The sequence below is a fragment of the Pteropus alecto genome, unplaced genomic scaffold (assembly GCF_000325575.1).
Source record: "Pteropus alecto unplaced genomic scaffold, ASM32557v1 scaffold75, whole genome shotgun sequence".
Taxonomy (NCBI): Eukaryota; Metazoa; Chordata; class Mammalia; order Chiroptera; family Pteropodidae; genus Pteropus; species Pteropus alecto.
Genome location: NW_006440638.1, coordinates 21852103 through 21873992, shown reverse-complemented (window position 1 = coordinate 21873992; position 21890 = coordinate 21852103). Strand labels below are relative to the sequence as shown.

Genomic DNA, 21890 nt, shown 5'->3' with positions numbered 1-21890 from the left:
TGCCCTGGAGAGTATACCTTTTTTGAACTGGAAGGTGTCCCTAAAAAAACAAACAAAAAAATATTGACAACTCTGAGGAGGAGGGCAGAGAAAACAATGGAATGTGAGGAACTCAAACTCAGTTCAGGAGTTACTGCAATAGTTCATACTATTTTTTTTCTTTTTTTCTTTTGGATTACAGAAAGGGTAAAAAAAGGGAGAACCAAGCATGGCAGGTGAACACAAAAGGTTATCTGGGTTCTGAAAGAAAACTTGTGCTACCTAAATTATTATTAAACAATTCCAATAAACAAAGTCTGTGTAAGAACTCATAATTTAAGGGCCAAAAAATATGTTAGCAATTTACATTTAATAACATCACTGTTTGAACACTCTAAAGTGGACAATGTACCTGAAAATTTTTATTTCAGACTCAAACCTTTTTATCCAAAATGTTTTATATCATATCCTTTTTAACATTTTGCCCAACTCCTGGTTGTCAGAACAGAAAGTTGGAAAGCTCAAATAAGATTTTCATGTTTTGTGGTCACTGAAAAACAATTAGATTTTTTTAACTTCTCACCCACTCCAAATACCATGTTTTCAAAATCTCTCTGGCTTAGTGGTCTTTATAAAAACCCCTGTCCTCGAAGGGGCCACAATTTTAAGGGAATCACATCCAGAAACAACACTCAGGCAGACAGATGCCTTAGTAGTGATACCTGTGGCTTTAGCGTAAAGAAACAGTTCTGGCCCTCTAGAAAAGGAAACATCTGTGAACTCCATGGTCCTGCTGCCTCTATTATACCTTACTGTTTCCTTTCCCCACAGAAAATAGTATTAACCTAGTCTGTTGATTTTACTACTTACTTGTTTCTACTATTCTGACTTTTCAATAACATTAAAGAAAAGTAATGTGGTACAAAAATGCATTAAAAATATAAAATATTAAGCTCACAATCTTAAATGATCAAGTTTAGGAGGAAATAAACAACCCTAAGTGAGATTCAGCAGAAACAACCGACTCAAACACCTAAAGGCTTCAAACTGAAATTATCAGTTGTAATGTATAAAACAACAGGTATGAAATGTTTTAAGAAATAAAATAATTGGCATAATTGAAAACATGTTCACACAAAAATTGGTATATAAATGTTCACAGCAGCAATACTCCAGCCAAAGAGTGGAAACAACTGATGAACAAACAAATGTGGCATTATCCAGACAATAAAATATTATTCAGCCATAAAAAGGAATGAAGTACTGATACATGCTACAACATGGATGACCCTTCAAGCTATTATGCTAAGTGAAAGCAGCCAGGAACTAAAGGCCTCATAAATATATGATTCCACTTATAATAAGATGTCCAGGATAGACAACTTCATAAAAACAGAAGTACATTAGTGGTTGCTAAGCACTAGAGGGAAGAATGCAAAGTAAAAGATTAATGGATGGATATGAGGTTTCTTCTGAGGTGATGAAAATACTCTGGAATTAGATATGGTGATGGTTGTACAATATTGTGAATCTATTAAAAATCACTGAATTGTACACTGTAAAATGGCTAAAATGGTGACTCTTATTTTGATAAAACAAAGAAATATCAAAATATAACCTCCACCTCCTAGAACAGTGCCTGACACATAATAGGTACTCAGTATTTCTAAAAGAATTAACAAGAATCTGTTTTAAAAAATGACAAAGCAGATTTCAAAAGGAATCAAATATAACTTTTAGAAATCAAAAATATTCTCTGTAAAATTAGCAACTCAATGAATGGATTAAACAGCAAATTAGACATAGCTAAACAGAATTTGTAAACTAGAAAAGAGCTATGATGAAATTACTCAGAATGCAGCATAGAGAAACAAGTAGAGAGAAAAGAGATGATAGCAGACATAAATAGCATGAAAATGTCTGACATAGTTCAGTCCTAGAAGATAGTCTAAAGAAACGAAGAAGTATAATGACTAAGATTCAGTGAGATGACTAATATTCCAAAAATAGATATAAATCCACGGATATAGAAGAATATATACCAGGCTAGATAAATAAAGTAGGTTTTAAATCGAGTGTCAATAAATTTCAAATAATCACTACCTGTTCTGATTATAATGGAATTAAGTCAGAAAAAACAAAAAGACATAAGTATTCTAATCTGGAAATTTAAAAACATACCTCTAAATCATGTGTCAAAACAAAAAAATAGAAGAAACTAAAAAAATACTTAGAACTGAAAGATAATGAAAATACTAAGTAATAAAACACGTGGAACACCACTAAAGCAATACTTGGAACTCAAAATTCACTGGCTATCTTTCCAACTTAGTCAGAAATAACCAAATAAACCTCTCGAAAGTACAAGTTAATAAAACTAACAGCTGACATTAATAATATAGCAAAACAAATACATAACAGAGGGTTGAAACCAAAATTTGGTTCTTAAGACTAATACAATAGACAAACCTCTGGTGAAAGTGGCTAATTAATGAAAAAGCATAATGAAAATATCATCATCTAAAAATGCTCACAGCAGCTACTGAAGACTATAAAATTCTATCCCAATAAATTAAAAAACAGAGAAGAAATGAACAAGTTTCTCAAAAACAAAACTATAATATATCCAAATGGGCCCACCCAACTATAAGAAATTGAGTATTTTAAAATCATTCATAAACAAAAGATGACACAGTTCTGCAGTTAAGTGCTACCCAACATCCAAAATACAGATTATTCTAATTATATATACATCCAACCACTGTGAAATAAGGAAAGACTACCTAACTCAATTCTGGGAAACTAGTATAACTTTGATACAAAACTAGACAAGGACAATGCGAGAAAGAAAAATTACAGGTCAATATCACTCAGCATCACAGAAACAAAACTCTTAAACATTTACAGACCAAACTGTGCATTTATTTACAAAAATGGGGGAGAGGGGGTTCTAAACCAGGAACACAGGGATAGTTTAATACTGGAAAAAAATAAATTCCTCTTATTAAGTTTATAAGATAAATACTAAATGTGATGGTCGACTGGGTCACAAGGTGTCTAGATATTTAGTCAAACTTTACTTTGGGTGTTTTTGGATGAGTTTAACATATAAATGGACAGACTAGGTAAAGCAGATTGCCCTCCTCAATGTGGGTGAGTCTCATGTAATTAGTTCAAAGTGCTAGAGTAAGAAGAAATTCCTTATTCCTGCCTGCCTTTGAGCTGGGAAATCTTTTTTTGCTCCCGCCTTTGGACTCAAACTGAAACATCAGGCATTCTTCTCTGCAACCACCTCCTCTCTTTCAGCTAAACTGTATGTAACAGCATCGTGAATTAATTTTCCATTCATTCCTGAACCCATCACAATCTGATGCCTGACCTAATCTCTACCTAAATTCAATTACTCAATATCTATTAAACAAGATACTACCTAGTAAGTATTTCTTAAATCAATCTCTTATAACATCATCCTTAACTTTCTCATGCAACACATCATCACCCTCTAATAGTTTTCTATCTCATCTCACCCCTTTAGTTCATTCTCTATAGAGTAACCAGAGTAAACAAAACACATATCTGTTCATGTCACACAATCAAAACCGCATCCCACTTCCCTTAAAAAACCACTATTCTTAGGATCAAGTCCAAACTTCCAAACATTTGAACACTGCCTGCATGATATTGCAGGACATAGCCTCCTACACAATTTGTTCGCCTAATGTTCTACCACTTTACCCCAACTATTATAGTAACGGTCCCCAACCTATTTGGCACCAGCGACCGGTGCTCCTATGAGAATCTAATGCCTGATGATCTGAGGTAGAGCTGAGGTGGTGATATTAGCGCTGGGGACTGGCTGCAAACACATACGAAGCTTTGCTTGCTTGCCCGCTGTTCACCTCCTGCTGTGCTGCTCAGTTCCTAAGAGGTTAAAGACCAGTACTGGTCTGTGGCCCGAGAGCTGGGGGCTCCTGTATTATAGTGTTCTTTTATTCCTCAACCTCACAAAGCACATTCTTTTGAATCTTCATATTTGGAACTGTCTCTACTAAAACAAACCACATCTTTCTAAATCCACATATCACTCTATGTAGTTAAGGAGAACAATCTTTTTGTCTCATTCTTTACTAAACTATATACCCTTCATAAAAATAATAATATTCAATAAATATTTTTTGACTATCACAATCACAATCACAAAATACAATAAAGATACTTCATGGGAAAACTGGTCTTGTAGAAGGTCTAAGTGTCATGGCTAAAAAGAATACCAAAGGCCATAGTAAAACGCTGTTAACTAAATGGGAACAACAAAGACAATGACCTTGCAGTACTCTGAGGCAAAAGTGAAATAAAATATTAGCATGATCACTTATTAACACGTACGTTTCCAAGAGAAATGAAGAACATTTTAAATTTAACTCACAAGTTTTTCTTTCTCTAGTTTTTGCAATAAATTTTCCATGTTACTTCCAATTCTTGTCTTTTCTACAACTTCATAAAGGCTCCAATACATTCCATTCTTCAAAACTGACATAAGAAAACATACATAGTAAATATTCAAATTCAAATCTACTTCTGATATATTTAAGTGAAATTAAATGGCTTTACCTTCATTTGGACCTAAGTATGCTTCCTTGTAAAACAGTGCTAGAGGAATTTTCTGTTTCAGATGATCAATACTCATAACTGTTTCAACATCTAACTTCTCAGGACTGAAAGAAAATTGAAAGAGCATATTTGCCTTACCTGTATTAACTCTGGCAATATTATCTCTTTATTACCACCCCCCCCAAAAAATATCTTGCTGTAAGACAAAAAAGCACATTTATTAATATCGTCCTTTATTCTAAAAAGGATGCGATATGAGAAGTCCAGATACATACAGAGGCAAATAGATAACCTAGCAGTATAATCAATCTTCCAAGTTTAAGGCAGAAGCTAATTCTACATGCCAATGTTACTAACCACGAAGGATATAAGGTTATCATTTTATTAAAGACAATTCAAGTATATAACGTATCTTCAAACATTTATGAAGGAACACGTTTACTGTGGTGGTAGCAAAAGATCATTTTAGACCATTCTATTCCAATATGTTGCACAAGACTGAAAAGAGCCTACAAATTTTAATAAGTCACCACATCGAAACTGTTTCCAACAAAGAACTGATAACTTTTAAGTTTATCATGCTAAAACTGCTAAATAGAAACTATATCTAAACAGGATTAAACTTTAAAAAATCACTTTATAGACTTAAATTCACTAAGAAAAAGTTTTATGCCATAAATGTGTATGACTTTCTAGCTCATTCTCAAATCAAGACAGAAAAGTAGAGGGCTCATTTTGCCAATTAAATTTCTAAAGTAATCAAATCAACCTTTTAAAAAACTAACCAATATTTATATTTAAATTCTTATGGACCAAAGTAAAACTTAAATATAACTAAGAAAAGAAGCAAAGTAAGAAAGTGAACAATTAGCAACCATTAATTGCTATTTTCTTGTAATATACTTACAGTTTGATAGGCAAAAAAGCACGAGTGGCTGACCTCAGAGAAATATAGCACAAAAGCTTTCCTTTATTTAAAAGCTGTCCTTTCCACAAAGTATAGTTAAATTTATCTAAAAAAAATAAATGAATAAATAAAAAAAGACACAATTCCTGGCAGCTCAGAAATAAATACATTTACTAGAAATAAGGGGAAAAATGATTAGAAACAAGGTTTTGTAGAACAACAAAACAAAAAACTTGGCACTTCTATTTGCAATAGAGTTCAAATATTAAGATATTTGCTTAAAGTAACTTTTCCCCTACAAAATTATTCCAACTGCAAAGAATAACAAATTTTCTTAACATCTTCATATCAGAAAGCTGAAGAGCAAAGACAATACAGTTACTGCCCTCTTATTTCCCCTAAAGACCACATTAAATCTGATAAACTAAATCCCCTCAATATCTCATATCTTCTACTCAATCTCTTCATTGTAGAGAAACCTAACCTAAACCTCTGATGAATTTAATACTTTTAAAAGACTGAGTTGCAAAACTTGTTTTATTTTTTACCTTTATCAATCAAAGTGCTAAAACCTTCTGGTCTATTCACAACAAAAGCAGCTTCTCAAAGACTATGCTTTTGGATGAACAAATGTTGATGCTACATCATAATACGGCCTCACCCACTTTTTTATACTTTGCAGACTCTCATTCATTATAAAAACAAAACAAAGCACTGAACTTATTAATTTTTTATTATATGTACTTACTTTTTCAGTTTAGAAAACTAAAGGAAATATAAAAATCTTACCTGTGTTTCTATCTGCATTAAAGCTGTTAGATCTAAAAATAAATTTTAAAAAGACAAACATTACTGATTGCTAACAAAAGTTAACTGCTATTTGTAATGGCATATTATACAAAAGAATTAAATCCTCCCTCCAAGTAGAAAGAAAAAATTAATTATTTATTACAACATTTAATAAATCCAAGTCTACTTGGAGAAAAGAATTACTAACTTGACTTGAATTACCACATTTGCCCCAGTTTAAGGGAGCTGTTTTTCCCAAAAATATTCATCAGGAGAGAATAGAGTCCATTAAAGCAGAGGTCTCCAACATTTTTGGAACCAGGGACCAGAGCTCCTATGAAAATCTAATGCCTGATGATCTGAGGTGGAGCTGAGGCTGTGATGCTAGCTGGGGAGCGGCGGCAAATACAGATGAAAAAGCTTCGCTTGCTCACCTGCCACTCATCTCCTGCTGTGCGGTGCGGCCCAGTTCCTAATAGGCCACAGACAGATACCAGTCCGCGGCCCAGGGACTGGGAACCCCTGCATTAAAGACTCTGCCAATTATTTTGGTGGTAAGATTTGAAGAAATAGCCTCAATATATTATTTAAATCTACTCATTAACATTCAATAAATATTTACTAAGCTCCTATTATTTACCAGGCATGTTCTAGCTAACTGGATTACAGAGATGAACAAAGTCCTGCCTTCACAGAGTGTATAATCTCATGAGGCAAACAGACAATGATCAAAAAGTATCTAGTTAACCAGGTGATGATGGCTTTAAGTTCTATGGAGCAAAAAGAAAAAGAAACTAGTAAGAGTACAGAGATTAAAAGACAAAAATCACAGAAGGCCTCATTGATAAGGTCACCTTGAAGGAGAAATCCAAAGGAAATAGAGGTGTAAATTATGCAGCTAATGGGGAAAGAGAGGGAACAGCAAATGCAGAGGCCCTGAGGCAGGAGCATTTATGGTGGCAAAAAATAGTAAGTATGTTCAATCAATGCTTGCTTTAAATGATGGAATTAAAGAAGAAGCAAAGAAAATTAATGGATAGTTATTCCTGGGAGTCATGACCTCATAATTATTAAGTGCTGAGTATCTTTTGAAGATCATTGCTGAAAAGCACTATAGAACACGTACCAATGAGATCATAAATATAGAGCCACACACACACAAAATGAAAAACATAATTGTCTGGATGTTATGTGAATCCATACTTGTGGCTGTGGCTGGTTTCCAGACTAATGACTGACAAAAAATGTGCTAGATTTCAAACAAATGAAGACAAAATGATCTGATCTGGAAAAGTGATAAAGAGATCAACCTCAAAAATGTATAGTTTTATGAAACATGGCTTTTAAAAACAGCAGTATTTCTAAATAGATATCATACATACTTTGAATATGGAAACTCAAAATAAATAAACATTTGACCATTTCACCTACATCCCTGTAAGTGTACTTATTTAATTTTGTCAAAACATTTTCTGGAATAACCATATGGAAATATTAAAGGGGAAACTGCTTTGGATTTGTCACCTTACATTAGCACTTATAGGGAATGGTACTCTGAAGTCAGAATCACTTGGAAGCTTTTAAAAATTACTAATCCCTAAGCTACTTAATAAATATTTGATTTAACTGGTCTGAGGTGAGGCTGGAGCATCTTTAGTAGAAGCTCCCCATTTCCAGGGCAGATAGTAAACAAAATTTCACTTTTAAAAACTGCATTTACTCAACTATGCAGACCTTCAGTATTAAGGAAAAAAGGTTAACCAGTGAGGTTTAAGTAAATTTTAGTTTGCATCTCCACATAAGTTTAAGTATTTGTCTTTCACATTGACCTTTTAAGTTACCATGAACATATATAGCTATTAATTTCAAAGGAAGGGGAAAAAAAAGGGAAAACCAAGTATTCCTAACTAGGCAGTGTAAGATGTGTGATATAATACCATTCTGGATGATGTCCAAACTTATAAATCTTACCTTGATGAAGGTACAAACTTTGGAGGTTGAATATCATCTTTGTATGTAAAAGACACAACTGCATATGGACACACATGTCTTGGTCTTCTCCTTAGCTCATCAAAGCCATACTCATAAAAGTAAAACTAAAAATATGAAAATGACGAATTAACTTAAGAAGGTAAATAGTACAGAGTAGAATCTTGTAGTTTATCTGCCTGATTTTTGAGAAATAGAACACTTAAGCGTATCTCTAACAGACAATATCTTTAAGCACTGCTTGCCAATTTAATTTGTACTTTATATTCACTTAGATATAAAATATTCTGCTTCTTCATATACCAGATGGCAGGATACTAATAGGTATTCCTAAAGTTTACTTCTAAAGAGCTGGGAATGTGCAAAAATTTCTTCATAAAAATGTTACAGATGGAGCGTAAGCTCCCAGGTCAGACTAGAAAAGCCAATTTGATACAAAAAATAAAATACTAAGGACACAATCTCAACCAAACCTACCAATCTGTTGTTCATCATGTCAAAAGAAAAACATTCATCCTTCTAACCACAAAGTAGCAAAAGAGGTGGAAGCACAAACACAGGTGACAAAGGCAACTGACCCTCTTCCTACTACCCATCTACTTCTCCCCTTCACCTATTCAAAGCATCCATTAGATCAGGGTTTTGCGACTTGCAGACTAGTGGTCTTCATTAAAAAGAGTGCCCTGGTTTATAAATAAGGCATTGTCTGAAGTCCAGTCTCTTGGGAAACTATTGATTTAACAACGTTGCCCTAAAAATGCCTGGAATTTTTTTTGAAATATCAAGCCAGTTTATATGTTTTGCTAGAAAAGCCAATAATTAATTACTTTACAGTTTTATCTCATATCTACCAATACTACTGTCCAGAAAGTAATCTAATGAGTCATCCCAGGTAACTCTAGAGAATACAATTTGTGCTAAAAGCTCCCAACAATAGGTCTTACCCACTGAGATTTTTCAAAAAGGAGAAAGAATAAATTTTATTTATTTAAATAAAGTAAAAATTAAAGAAAGAAAAAAGAAAATATTTCTAGGAAAGTATCTAGTACTTTTCACATACAACCCATTTGGATACATAGTTTTTATACATTTGTTAAAGACAATGACATTAAAGTCAAACATATAAAAACATGACTAAATTTCATCAAATGGTATACTTTTACGTGTGTGTAGCTTACTGTGTATGAATTACATCTGAATAAAACTTAAAAAATTAATTCTAAGTTTGCATCTTAGAAAAATGTTAATAAAAATACAGAGTATCTATCAAATCGATAATACAAAATACGAAGTAAGGTATTTCAAGATCCTTCAACTCTACCTTGAAGATAAGCAATATTTTATTAGGCAGGAAATCTTTCTAGGCCAGAAGAAGCCAAAGCTTTAAAATGAAGTGAGGTGCATTGAGGGCTGAGATCACATGAAAAATCATGTTGGAGGTCAAAGTATATGGGCAGGGTGAGCTAGGCTAAGGAGTCTGAATATTATCTGTTTAAGTCTGAAGAGCCATTCTGTGATTCTGAGCTGTCTTAAAAACACTGAAAAAACAGCAGTGAAAGACACTGGAGTCTGGCAGTACTATGTGGAAACAAGAGCAGAGGGAACTGAAAGTGAGACATTTTAAAGGATTTGGCGACAGGTATCAGTTCATAACACTAAAATGGATCCAGGTACCCACCTGAGTAAGCTCATAGGCTCTGTAAGCCAAAAGTGATGTAACTCTATTGGCATTCTTCGACATGTGACATTCATGCTTTGGTGTTGGGTCCAAAGCACTTTTATTAGATTCCAAACTTTTTACACCCATGGGTTCATATATACTTTTCATTTTACCCTAAAAAGAGAAAAGCTTTTAAGTCCACCCAAACCTAATTACTATGTGTAATTAATATTATAGACTACTTCTTTGAATATAAATCACCTGTAACATTTTTTTTCCCTTTAATAACTGGTAATAAAGTAACACACAACACATTTTTACCAATATTAAAGAAAAAGTTAGCCATGAAAAAATTTGGTTAAATTTGTTTAATAACAAGGAAATAAAACTTTATTAACAACATTCTTCTCTAGCCTAAATGACATTACCAACAATTACTGTCCTTTCTTCCTTCTTTTCTTTGGAAAGGAAAGCCAACTCTAAAGTACAGTAAGCTCAGATCAAAGATAGCAAACCACTTTCAAAAGTATCTTTACATACCAAACACACTCACGCAAGCACTGCTTTAATTTAATCAAACTCCTAAAGACAGTCAACTAAAATCCAAATCAAATGCTGTCTTTGATATGAAATGTAAAAGCTGAAATTACCTTCATTATTTTAAAAATAACAACATCACCCACTGCCCCAGCTTCCAAAGGATTAGCTTGTAATAAATCAGCATACCTAGAAAGATAGATACCTAGTAAAGAGCAAAAAAAATTTTAATTTGAATTTGAATAGATGTGAATACAAAAAAAATCCAAATATTTAACCTAATGATAAGAGATAAACAGTATGACACCTTTAAAAAAATGTAATGACAATAAAGATAGCTGATATTTAACCAAAGCAAAAATAAAACCAGAAAAAACATGAAACTAATCAAAATCACTAAGGACTAGACTAAGAACAACAAAAAGATAATTTTGGATCAATATGGAGCATGCAAAATCAGAAACAAAAGATAAAACTGGTTTTACACTGCAGAACCTAAAATTAGTCTCCTTTTCAGGGAACATGACAATGTATATGTGAGTTATAAAGACTGCAGCAAAATTAGAGAATATATTTTTAAATGACAATTTAACAGTAGGTAAATGAAAAAAGAAAAAAAATTACCCATGGAAGGACTGCCAAGAATTGTAATTTTGGACTGGCCCACCTGTAATCCTTTTTCACATATGCTTTGAACCTAAATAAACAAAACACTTCATCTTGCAATCATAATACATTAAAAGTGTGAAAAGATCATTTGTAAATTTGTTTTCATAAAATGTAATAGGCTTTGAATCTATGCTTTGAACCTAAATAAACATTAAACACTTCATCTTGCAATACATTAAAAGTGTGAAAAGATCATTTGTAAATTTGTTTTCATAAAATCTAAGCTTTTAAACTATATATTTCCTATATCACAGAAATTTCATATATGCCAGTTTATAACTAAGTATCAATGTGAAACTGGCTTATGTTTCCAATGTAACCATAGCTAGAATCCATTTTTGTTTATGCTAGGTGTGACTGATACTCAGAATTCATGTCACTCATATATAAGCATCCCCTTTTAGAAAAAATTAGAACTGGCAAAATATTTAAAGAGAAAGTAACTCCACCTAAAATTCTTCAATTAAAGGAGAAAAAGTAGTTCTCAGCACGTACAAACAATATAGAAGATAATCTATTTTAATCAAGGGAAAACTATTCATTATCAAGCACATTCTAAGGAAAGAAAATAGGTTCATTTGATCAGAGAATATAGGAGCACATTTGAAAAACAAATCACAAAACAATGAAATACCTTAGTCCTATTAGATCATTTCTTCTACTTATACATTAAGAAAATTAGTTTATTATTATCAAGTGTGCTGTTGAATAATCGCAAAATTAGTGTCTTATCATGGAAACATCCCCATATTGTTCTTAATAAAATGGGATCACTTACCTGATACCGATCAACCATCAGAAATGCATAGGATTCTGAAAGTTCTTTATCTAAACGGCCATCGAATTTCAGTTCTCTTCGCTTCTCTGTAAACTAAATGAAATTAAATCTGTAACAACTCCATAGCATGTGATTACATTTTTCCAGCTAAGAGTTTCAAGAATTTTATTTCTAAGAAATTCCAAATCTACCAAAGTAGAAATTATCTTCTCTCCCTGAAATTTCTGTGCTTCTATTTTTTACCCGTTATAACTGGCTCTTTACCTTTACAAGATAGTCAAATAGCATCTACTATATAACAACTTTAACTAAATTTCTATTAAAATTTTACCACTCCAACTCTCCCATAGATTAAGTTCATATTTTACTTATCTTTGGATCCTTCATTTTACTTAACATGGTGCACTGTATAGAATAGGTGGTTTAATAAATCTCTGTTGAATGACCAACATCTAGACTATAAATTAAATTAGGACAAGGAAAAATGTTTCGTTTCTTTATAACTGTATTCTCAATGCCAAGTACATAAGATGTGCTCCATACATGTTTCAGGATAAAAGAGCGTTGTGGTCTAAGTAGATCTGAACTATAAGTCACCTTAAACTGCTGGCTTTTCCTTTGAAATACAAGCTCATAGATATACATTCAAAATACAGAGCCCATATTTAATAATTCATATATAGTATTCGGATTATTATTGATCTTTAATTAAATATAATTAGTGACTAAATTTCCATGTAAAGTTAAGAAATAATCTCTATCATACCATGAAACCACATCAAACTACCAAAGTTTTAATTTCCTCTGGGAGCCAATAACATTTATCCACTTCAGGGATCCTTTCGAAGTTAAATTCTGGTAGCACTGGGTTAATCAACTTATAAAAAGTACAAAATTAATTGTATTTCATGTACATTAGAAAGACATATATACACATCCAATTATTTCCAAACACCTCATTTGAATTACTTCAGAACTACATGTTGGCTTTTCCTAAATCAAAACTCAAAGAATATTCTAGTATGTACCTGAAACCTAAATTCACTATCCATCATGCCTAACTGTTTGCCTTCGTACTTTTTCATTAAGAATTTCAACCAATAATAAGATAATTCAATCACCAGGCAATAACTGGGGGAAAATTTAAGCATATCCTAAAAAAGAAAAATATACATTTATCTTCCAATTTGGAGACATAATACATAATTAGATTCCACTAACATGCACCTGAAGAGCAAAAAGCCTTGTTATGAATTTAAAACGAAACCATTATCGATAAGCTATCCCTATGCTTAAGATTTATATTCAGTGTAAGAAGTTATTTTACATAACTGCACATTAATTTAACAGAGCAGATAAATGTAGTGATATGTCAACAACAGGGAAAAAAAGATGTCATTTAAAACTGGTTTTCCCTTCCATAATTTGGTTTTCCTAAAAATTTTAGCATTTTTAAAGAAAAAGAAAATAAAATGAATTTCAGGCTATTAATTGATTCTGTAGAATCTTTTAATAATCACAATTTAAAACATACCTCCTTTTCCAAAAGTTCATTATGTACCAAGCAAGCACGTTTGTAGTTAAAATTTGTTACTGAGGTCTGTTCAAGGTAAGATGAATGAAGAATCTTCAAAACATCTTCAAATTCACGAGATCCTGGAGTTAATGGCTGAAAAAGTGCTAAAATAAAAAAATTTAAGATTATTCCATCTTAAATGTAGTTTCTTATATTTTTGTGGGTTTGTTAATGTAACTTTTAAATAAAATAAAAAAAGGCTTCAAGGCTATCTTTGTGATATGCAAGAGAGTACTTATTAATTCACTATAAGAAAAATTAAAACTGGATGCCAAATTGACCAGTTCCTTCGGCAATGAGCATCTGGCATTACACATGCAGACAATGGTACAATTTTGCAAAACCTTAGGGATACTACACTAGGCAACTTAAATTGTTTAAAGACTCTCACAAGAACTTGCCCATATACCTAGCTTGTCTTAACTCCTATTTTGTGTTACAGTGAGAAAGTATGTCTAGGACCATTTATTTCAGCAAACTAAATGTCTATACTCTAAATGAAAGCATAAAAACATTTAAGACACTCAGGTGTTTATAAAATGATTCTATTTGGTTTTTAATACTAAAGTTAGATATGTTGTATCCATTGACATCTTGTATTACCAATATAAAGTGGTAGAACATTATGAAAACTTAGCAAAATGAAAAGTGGAACTAGAGTCAAACCTGGACACAATATCCTATCTAGCACTTCATAGTTTTGTAGGAGACCCTGGGTAAATTAATTATTTAACCAAACATAAGCTCAGTTCTCTCATCTGTATAGAAAACTCTAGGAATCCTAGAAACCACTAATATGCAATATGCCACACGTGAGACAACACATGGAAAAAGCTCTAAGCACAGCATCTGATGCATGCAAATTGAGACAATATTTCTATTATCTATTCTTCCAGCTATTCCACACCCCATTTAATTTTTAAAATACTTAAGTCAAATATCTTTCTTGGACCAGTGGATTGCTGGTCCAATAACCTCAAATATCTACTTTATACATGGAAGTTTTAACTAATAAATTTCAAACATTAAATCTATACATGTATTTTCTCAAAACCAAAAAGAAACCACTTATTTTTCACTGTGGATAACTTATGTTACAGTTTATTACTACTCTTTCAATATATTATTTATTTATAGAGTCAATGTCACAATCAAAACGCTTTTGAAAAGTGTTCTCATATTCTTAAAGGTACCAGACGGCAGCTAATAAAGTGTTTTTACTGTATTTTCTATAGTTATTAGGCTTTAAAGAACATGTCAAATGATATACCCATTCATGCACTCATTTACCAAGCCATATATACATATGTGTGCATATTACAAAAGTGTTTGTAAAAATTTGCAATGACAGAATGTGTATAGACCAAAATGGTTATCACTACTGTGGGACCAGAAACTCAAAAAAAAAAAAAAAAAAAATTAAAATTAAAAAAAGGAATAACACCAACATAGTCATAATGTAATAAAAACACTGACTAGGAGTAAGCAGGGAGAACTCAAAAAAAAACCTACTAAACACAAAAAATATCTTTTAATCTAATTTGTAACAGATGAATGTACTCAATCTACTGATTGTAAGCTCTATGAGTGCAGTAACTATATCTGCCTTGTTAATATTGTCTTTACCATACTAGTAGTTAGAAATGTGAAGAATGGCCTCAATAAGTTAAATGAGTAAAGAAAATGAGAATAAATTTTGTTAATTTTTAATAAAATGATTTTTATAAAAATTGTCATTTAAATTAGGTCTCACAAATTCAACAATTCAGTAATATATAAAATAAAAAATTGAAAGCTCAAAAGAGGGAGAAATACATTCTCTCAATTCAAATGTTTCATAGGATGTGGTAGGAAAAAACTTTTCTTTGTGACTGCCCCACCTAAACTGGGAAAGACTTGGCAAGGAAAACAACATGTGGAATAGTCTTTATAGGCTTTCTCATCCAAAATGGGCCAAGCAAGATTTTAAAAGTTGGGTTTTATGCATGATTGACTTACATGTTTCTAAACTAACAAAGTGACTTCAGATAACATGTGCCAAAATGTTATCACATGACTTCAAATTTCTAGAAAATTTTACAAGTCTATGTAGAGGAAATTATTTTCCTTAGTTAAGCTACTCTGACACTTTTTCCACTATCTAATCATAAGTGAAAAATTAGTTAAATCATATAAATTTATATAGCAATTAACATTCAAGTTATTCTCAAAAAAGTACTTAACACTTGTTTCACCCAAAAATAATGTCCTAAAGATTTAAGTCAAATGCACTCAAGTAACTTGACTGCCAATGGGAAGAAAATTCTTGTGAATGAAAATAGAGAAAAAGGTGCAAGATTTCAGGTCTAACAACGAATTGCATTCTGGATATTTTACATTTCAAATGCCTCAACTGGCTCTACTAGTGTGGCATGAGCTATAATTTCTACTTTCCATCCCAATTATTATTTCTACAAAAATAAAATTATGCTCTATTTTTAAAGATTCAAGTCAATGTGGCAAAAATGGTAGTTTAGAAATTTAATAAGTTTATATTCTTAATGTTCTGGTGATCTATTTTGCCTTTAAAGATCTTTTCAACAATGGATATACCTCGATCAACATATATGGTCACCTCTTTTACAGAAAATATATACATATCATCATCTTAATTATGGGCCTTTATTTGAAGCAATAATAACTGTGACTATCCAATGAGGAAAAGAATATTTTATGTATTAATCATTTATTTAACTAAGTCAGTATCTAATATATTGTTCTCTGGACGTTGACAATTATTGAGTCCAATAATTAGTGGGTTATTACAACTTTTCAGATACTATATACTAAGAGCTTTACATGTATTATCCCATCTAATCATCAAAACCACCTATGATGTTCATTATGCCCATTTCACAAATGAGACAGCTAAAGTTAACTTCCTCAAGGTTACAGTTATTAGGACAGCTGGAATTCAAATTTAGGCTGCCTAGAGCTCCTGAAATTAAATAAAAGGGGGGAGTGTGTGTGCACGCGCACGTGTGTGCGCGCTAAAACTAATCATTCCAAAAACTAGAAACATGTATTTTTTTCCTCATTTTAGACCAGGAAATCATACACAGCACTTACACACAGGAAATAAGCTAAAAAAAAAAAAAAAGAGAGAGAATTTAATGTTTAGGATTATGCTATTTCTACCTTCTGTAGAAAAAAAAAAAGAATTTAATGTCTAGGATTATGTTATTTCTACCTTCTCTCAAATCTTTTCTTAAAAATATTTCTCATTTTAATGCATTTAACAAGTCCAAAGCCATAAAACCCTTTTTTTGGTATAGAAGTTAATGGCAGTAAAAATAGGTCACTCATACATTAATATACAATTTTACTTATTTACAGCATTTCCATCAAATCTATGTCAGAAAGGAGACTGAGTTAATTTCTTATAATTCACAAGGTTTTCCTATCAACAAAACGGATAATGGATATTTTATAGGACCGAAGAACGTATTTAGAAAGGTACTTGGAGATTTATAATTCCGAAGAGGAACTGTTATCTCAGAATCAGAACTAGAATTCAGATCTCCTGTCTCCCAGTCCATACATGCTATCATCAAATATTTTTTATTACTGGTAGTATACAAAACATACTCAAGAATTTAATGTTATATTTAAGCAGTTGTAATAAGACATAAAATTTAGGTCCTCAAATAGCTTTGTTCCTTAGTCAAAGGACCATTTTTCCTCAATTACTGACACCAATTTATTTAGTGTCAATGCTGATCTTTGTGTTAAGTTTGTACATGTGTAAGTATATATACAAAAACAAGCTAAACTTTTAAAAGATGAACTACTGTTATCAAAATGTACAAATTGATATGAACTATACATTGCAATTTAAAGCAATTTATGGAAGGAAATAATAAAAGGCTAGAGAGTACATGTGGTCTGCATTCTATTTGAAGACTACTAGTATTAATGATTAAAATACAATAAATATCTATTTGTTCCTCATAATAATTGCTTTTAAAATGCACTTTTCTCCAGTCTAGTAAAATTGCTAGACATAATACTTTAGGAATAGTGTTTCACCTTTAAATCAAGGTTGAACATACTGCAGAATTAGGAATGAATATGGTGGCAGAGATCTACAAAAACAACTACAAATAGGACTTGACTTTTTTGAATTGGAAGATTGGTTAAAGAAAATTTTACCTCCATCCCCCAGAATTTACATGTACCTATCAAGCATTTTATGTGGATAACTGGATTCTGCCCACACTTTCCTTCTCAGGTTCATTTTTGTGTAAGGAATCTATGGTACTTGGAACCCAATCATTCATCTACAACTACTGAAGCACAATGTAAATTTCCTTAAGGAGACTTTGCCCGTCTCCAAAAGGACAACTGCAAATTTTGTTGGAAAAGATGAGAGTTGGGGAAAAGAATTAGCCATGGACCAAAGCAGCATGGATGCAGGTGCATGAAAGACGGTAGTTAATTCATGACACACGAGACACAAGTACATGAAGGGCAGTTAATCTTGTGCCCTACAGCAAACATTAATCAGAAAACTTTTAAAGTGATTTCCCAAGAACTTTGGAAGGAAAAATTATATCAAATACAATTACTAATTTTAACTTACTTTTGATGACTTATAGTATTAGATTTCAGAGTAAAAGAAGGCAATAGTGAAATGTCTACTAACAAAATACAATTCTACAATTTGGTTAAATGGAAGAAAGTGCCTTTTTACACTATTACAGAAAGTAGCCCAGCCAATAACACAATATAGAGCAGAGTAAAATCTTATTCTTCCAGTCAGTAGGTCACTTAATCTGTCACTACTAATTCAATGAGTTATAATGAACATAATCTCGAAATTCCCCAGGGATGAAGACATCCCAAATATTTCTGAAGTTAAGAGATTAAAAAACAAAACATCTTTTTAAATGGGTCAGATCAAAAGCTACATAAAACTCTTATGCTATAAAAAAAAGTCTTCTACAGTTTGAGTAGTGACAAGAAGTATTCTACACCTAGGATCAAATTCCAACTTTACTATTTACTAGCTGTGTGACCTTGGAAGTTAATTAACCTCTCATTACTTCATTTTCCTCATCTATAAAATGGGAACAGTACCTACCACATAGTAGAGATTAAGTTAATACATATAAACTGCTTAGAATACCTACAACTTACTAAGTACTATAAAGTATTTGTCAATATTACTTAATTAGAATGGCAATATCTTGGATGTTACGTCATTGTCAGACCAAGAAAAGAACTCTGAGTCAACGATTTATACTAGTATTAACCTTTAAGGTACTAAAAATATTCAAGTCCTAATTTTAAATTTCACTGGAAATGTATAGTCACAAGGAAAAGCCTGCCATATTAAAATATGAATGCAAAAGAACCTTTGATACTAAAACAAGCAGAGGTATTTACTATTCATGAGAAATGACTCAGATGTCTACAATTAATAAATATGAATGCAAAAGAACCTTTGATACTAAAACAGCAGAGGTATTTACTATTCATGATAAATGACTCAGATGTCTACAATTAATACCAACCCAGATCCTATATATAAGGTGATACCTTTCAAGCCTTCCATGATTTTGGAATGAAGTGTGAAACTAGCAGCACCTGCTGCACTGTTTCTGATAAAGCTTTTTTTTTTTTTTTTTTTAAATAATGTAAAGGTGAATTTTTCTACTAAATTCTATCACCAAGCACTAACCTCTTAGCTTGGACAGGATAAAGTCCATAGTGGTAAAATAGTTGTTTATTTAATTTTTAAAGCCTCTATTTAAATTGGTATTGCACTATTTGACTAACTTGTCTATATTTAGACAAGTTAAAAATTACTCATTTTCGCTAAACATGAAAAAAGTCCAGTGTGTTATATTCTCCTTATCCATAACCTCCCTCACAAGAGAAAGGTAACCACCTTTTGCCTCTAAGTGAAAATGGAAAATACAAATTTTCCCCAAAGAGAAAATCAAGACTCAGGGGAGAAAACAACTAGGTTTCATATTTCTTAATTCCTCAATTATATCTACTTTTAGTGTGTTCAAATGAAGTCTTATTTTACGGTGGCCTCACAATCTAATTTTTTTTAAAAAGACAACAGACAGTGCCTTTCAACATCTCCTAGTGCGTTCCCTCATTTTAAACCAAACTAATTTTTCAACTCTATCAAGAGTTAAAGGGTGGTACGTAATGGTTTACGATGTAAGCCATATTCTCGGTTGCTTAAAAACCTAAAAAAAAAGACCAAAATTTTATCAAACTAAAAATGAAAAGTTCAATCTCCTACCTCATAACCAAAGTCCATCTGAATGTACTTCCAACCTACTCTACCAATTGACAATTTAGGCTGAGCATCTAACTTTCCTCATACAGACTACACCATACTACTTAACCAAATAAACCAAAAGAATTGACAACCATGACCTTTACAAGTATCCTCTTGAACTCCAAGATATATTACATTCACTTAAAAGGTATTTCTAGAAAAGATATTCTTCATGCTGGTGGACAAAAGGTAACTTCACCTTTGTCAACATGATTTCTCACACCAAGGACTTCCTTGGCTTTGTCATCCAAATAGAAAATAACAGTTTAACTTGATTTGTACTTGATTTAAGGCTCTAACAATTTCAATTGTGCAAAACAAACGGAGCTGGTTATGCACATGGAAAGAGGAAGCATATGCTTCATTCCAGATTCTAAGGTGTTACTAAGATTCAATTTACAAATAAGCTTTCTGTAAATAAAAAAATTCCCATAATTTTCCAAAGTAAATCATGACAAACTGAACCACGCGTAAAACAAAACGAGGCTTTAAATTGACTAAATCCAGAATATCCCAAATCACTGGATAGTCGAAAATAGTTATGACAAATCAATGGTGATAATTTTGGTCTCCATTAGAAATGTGTCAATATGACATTAAGTTTAAAAAAGGTAAATGTAGTTCATGTAACTGTTCCCATTTCGGTTCCGAAAACTAAACTGGACCTTTAAAAAAAAAAAGTCTTAAGCTCTCAAATTGGTGACCCTTGGGTATAAGCTAACCTCTCCCTATTTTTTTCCGTAGAGAAATTACTGCACCAAGAACCTACCTTCCCATTCTTCTCAAAGACAATGAAAAAATGCACTAAAGTTTGGATTTAAAAAGAGAGAGACCTATTTAACCTAACGCTTCAAAAACAATTTTAAAAATCTACATGGAAATGAAGTGTGATGGAAAAAGCGGTGTGCATGGATCACATCTAACGGGGATTTCTAAAAAAGGGAAGACGCTGACATCGAGGAAATTTCAAGTAGACACATATAGCTGAAGAATTTCCACAGGGAGAAGCATTTGTGATCCTCTGAACGCTATGGCCTTGGAGAAAGCTCCAGAATCCACGGCCACGGGCTATTTCCACAGTGAGACTTCTCAGAAGCATCCTTAGGAGGACACATCAGCTTCTCTGCCTTCAGGGGTTAGGAGGGAGGGGCGCCGAGCTCCATCTTTCCTCTCTGGGAGCTGCAGCCTTATGGACAAGCTTCAAACCTGAGCTACTTCCAACTTTCACGGGAAGAAGCGGGGAGCAGGGGAGCGTGGTTCCACCGCTTTCCTCTCGCACCAAGCGCAGCAGCTGGGCGGCGTGGCAGTGAGGGAAGAGGCGGCTGGCGCTGCATGCGTGTTTACGTGTCTCGGATGGGTGTGGGAAGGAGACAGAGAGGTTCTAATGAAAAGATGGAGGGGAGAGAGAAAGAGGGGTTGGGGAGAGGGGAAGCACCACCTTTCTTTTCTCTGCTCTTCCTGGGGATCTGAAAACTCCTCCTAACGGGTCTTTCGGGCTCTTCGGGGCCTTTGAGCAGAGCGGTCGCGCCCGCCTCAGAGGAGTCCTGAGGCTGCTCTTGGCTGAGGCTCGGGGTGGCCTCGGCCGCCGCGGTCTCCTCAGGCCCGGCGCCGCCGCCGGGTTCCGCGATGCTCAGGCTGCCGCCGCCGCCATTTTGTGGGGAAGACTCAAGCTCCGGAAGCGCCTGCTTCATCTCCTCGTCTCCGCCGCCGCCACTTTCCCAGCTCGCGTCCGTCGGCGGAGAGGCTTCCATTTCCTCAGCAGTCGCCATCGCGCCGGCGTGAGGAGCTCCGGGAAGCTTCTGCCAACAAGGTCGACGGGGATGAGGGGGATGGGGGGGAAGGGGCGGCGGGCCGGCCTCGCCGCCGAGCTGCTCTCAGCCCACCCACCCCCTTCCCCCCGTGGTCGCTGGCCGCGATCCCGACCCAGGAGCCTCTCGGGGGCCCCAAAGCGGGCGCCCCAACCGCGCGGCCCGGCCTCAAGAGCCGCTCCTCGCTCGGGCAGTTCTTCGGCCGGCCCCCCACCACTCAACGTGCTCGCGTCTGAGCTGGGAAGGG

The 21890-nt window shown here is 33.6% G+C and overlaps 1 protein-coding gene and 1 long non-coding RNA gene across 7 annotated transcripts in view; both read right to left on the bottom strand.

Moving 5' to 3' along the window:
• Positions 1–21890, bottom strand: part of FAM208A (family with sequence similarity 208 member A) — a 42636-nt gene extending 20746 nt beyond the window's left edge. For 3 of the 6 annotated variants that reach the window (XM_006917522.3, XM_006917524.3, XM_015593694.2), the window contains exons 1-11: positions 21274–21890; positions 13454–13599; positions 11920–12012; positions 11097–11169; positions 10586–10677; positions 9954–10109; positions 8258–8382; positions 6287–6318; positions 5498–5603; positions 4591–4694; positions 4406–4509 (exon numbers count right to left, since the gene is read on the bottom strand). In XM_006917522.3, coding sequence (XP_006917584.1) covers positions 4406–4509; positions 4591–4694; positions 5498–5603; positions 6287–6318; positions 8258–8382; positions 9954–10109; positions 10586–10677; positions 11097–11169; positions 11920–12012; positions 13454–13599; positions 21274–21604 — 1362 coding nt within the window. In that variant the 5' untranslated portion in view covers positions 21605–21890. The remainder of the gene's footprint in view (positions 1–4405; positions 4510–4590; positions 4695–5497; positions 5604–6286; positions 6319–8257; positions 8383–9953; positions 10110–10585; positions 10678–11096; positions 11170–11919; positions 12013–13453; positions 13600–21273) is intronic. The other 3 variants (XM_006917521.3, XM_006917523.3, XM_006917525.3) reach the window with 2 other exon arrangements.
• Positions 16003–21262, bottom strand: LOC112484320. Its single transcript, XR_003047994.1, has 2 exons — positions 18979–21262; positions 16003–18891 (listed from the first exon to the last, which is right to left on the bottom strand). It is a non-coding gene; the product is annotated as an uncharacterized LOC112484320 (long non-coding RNA).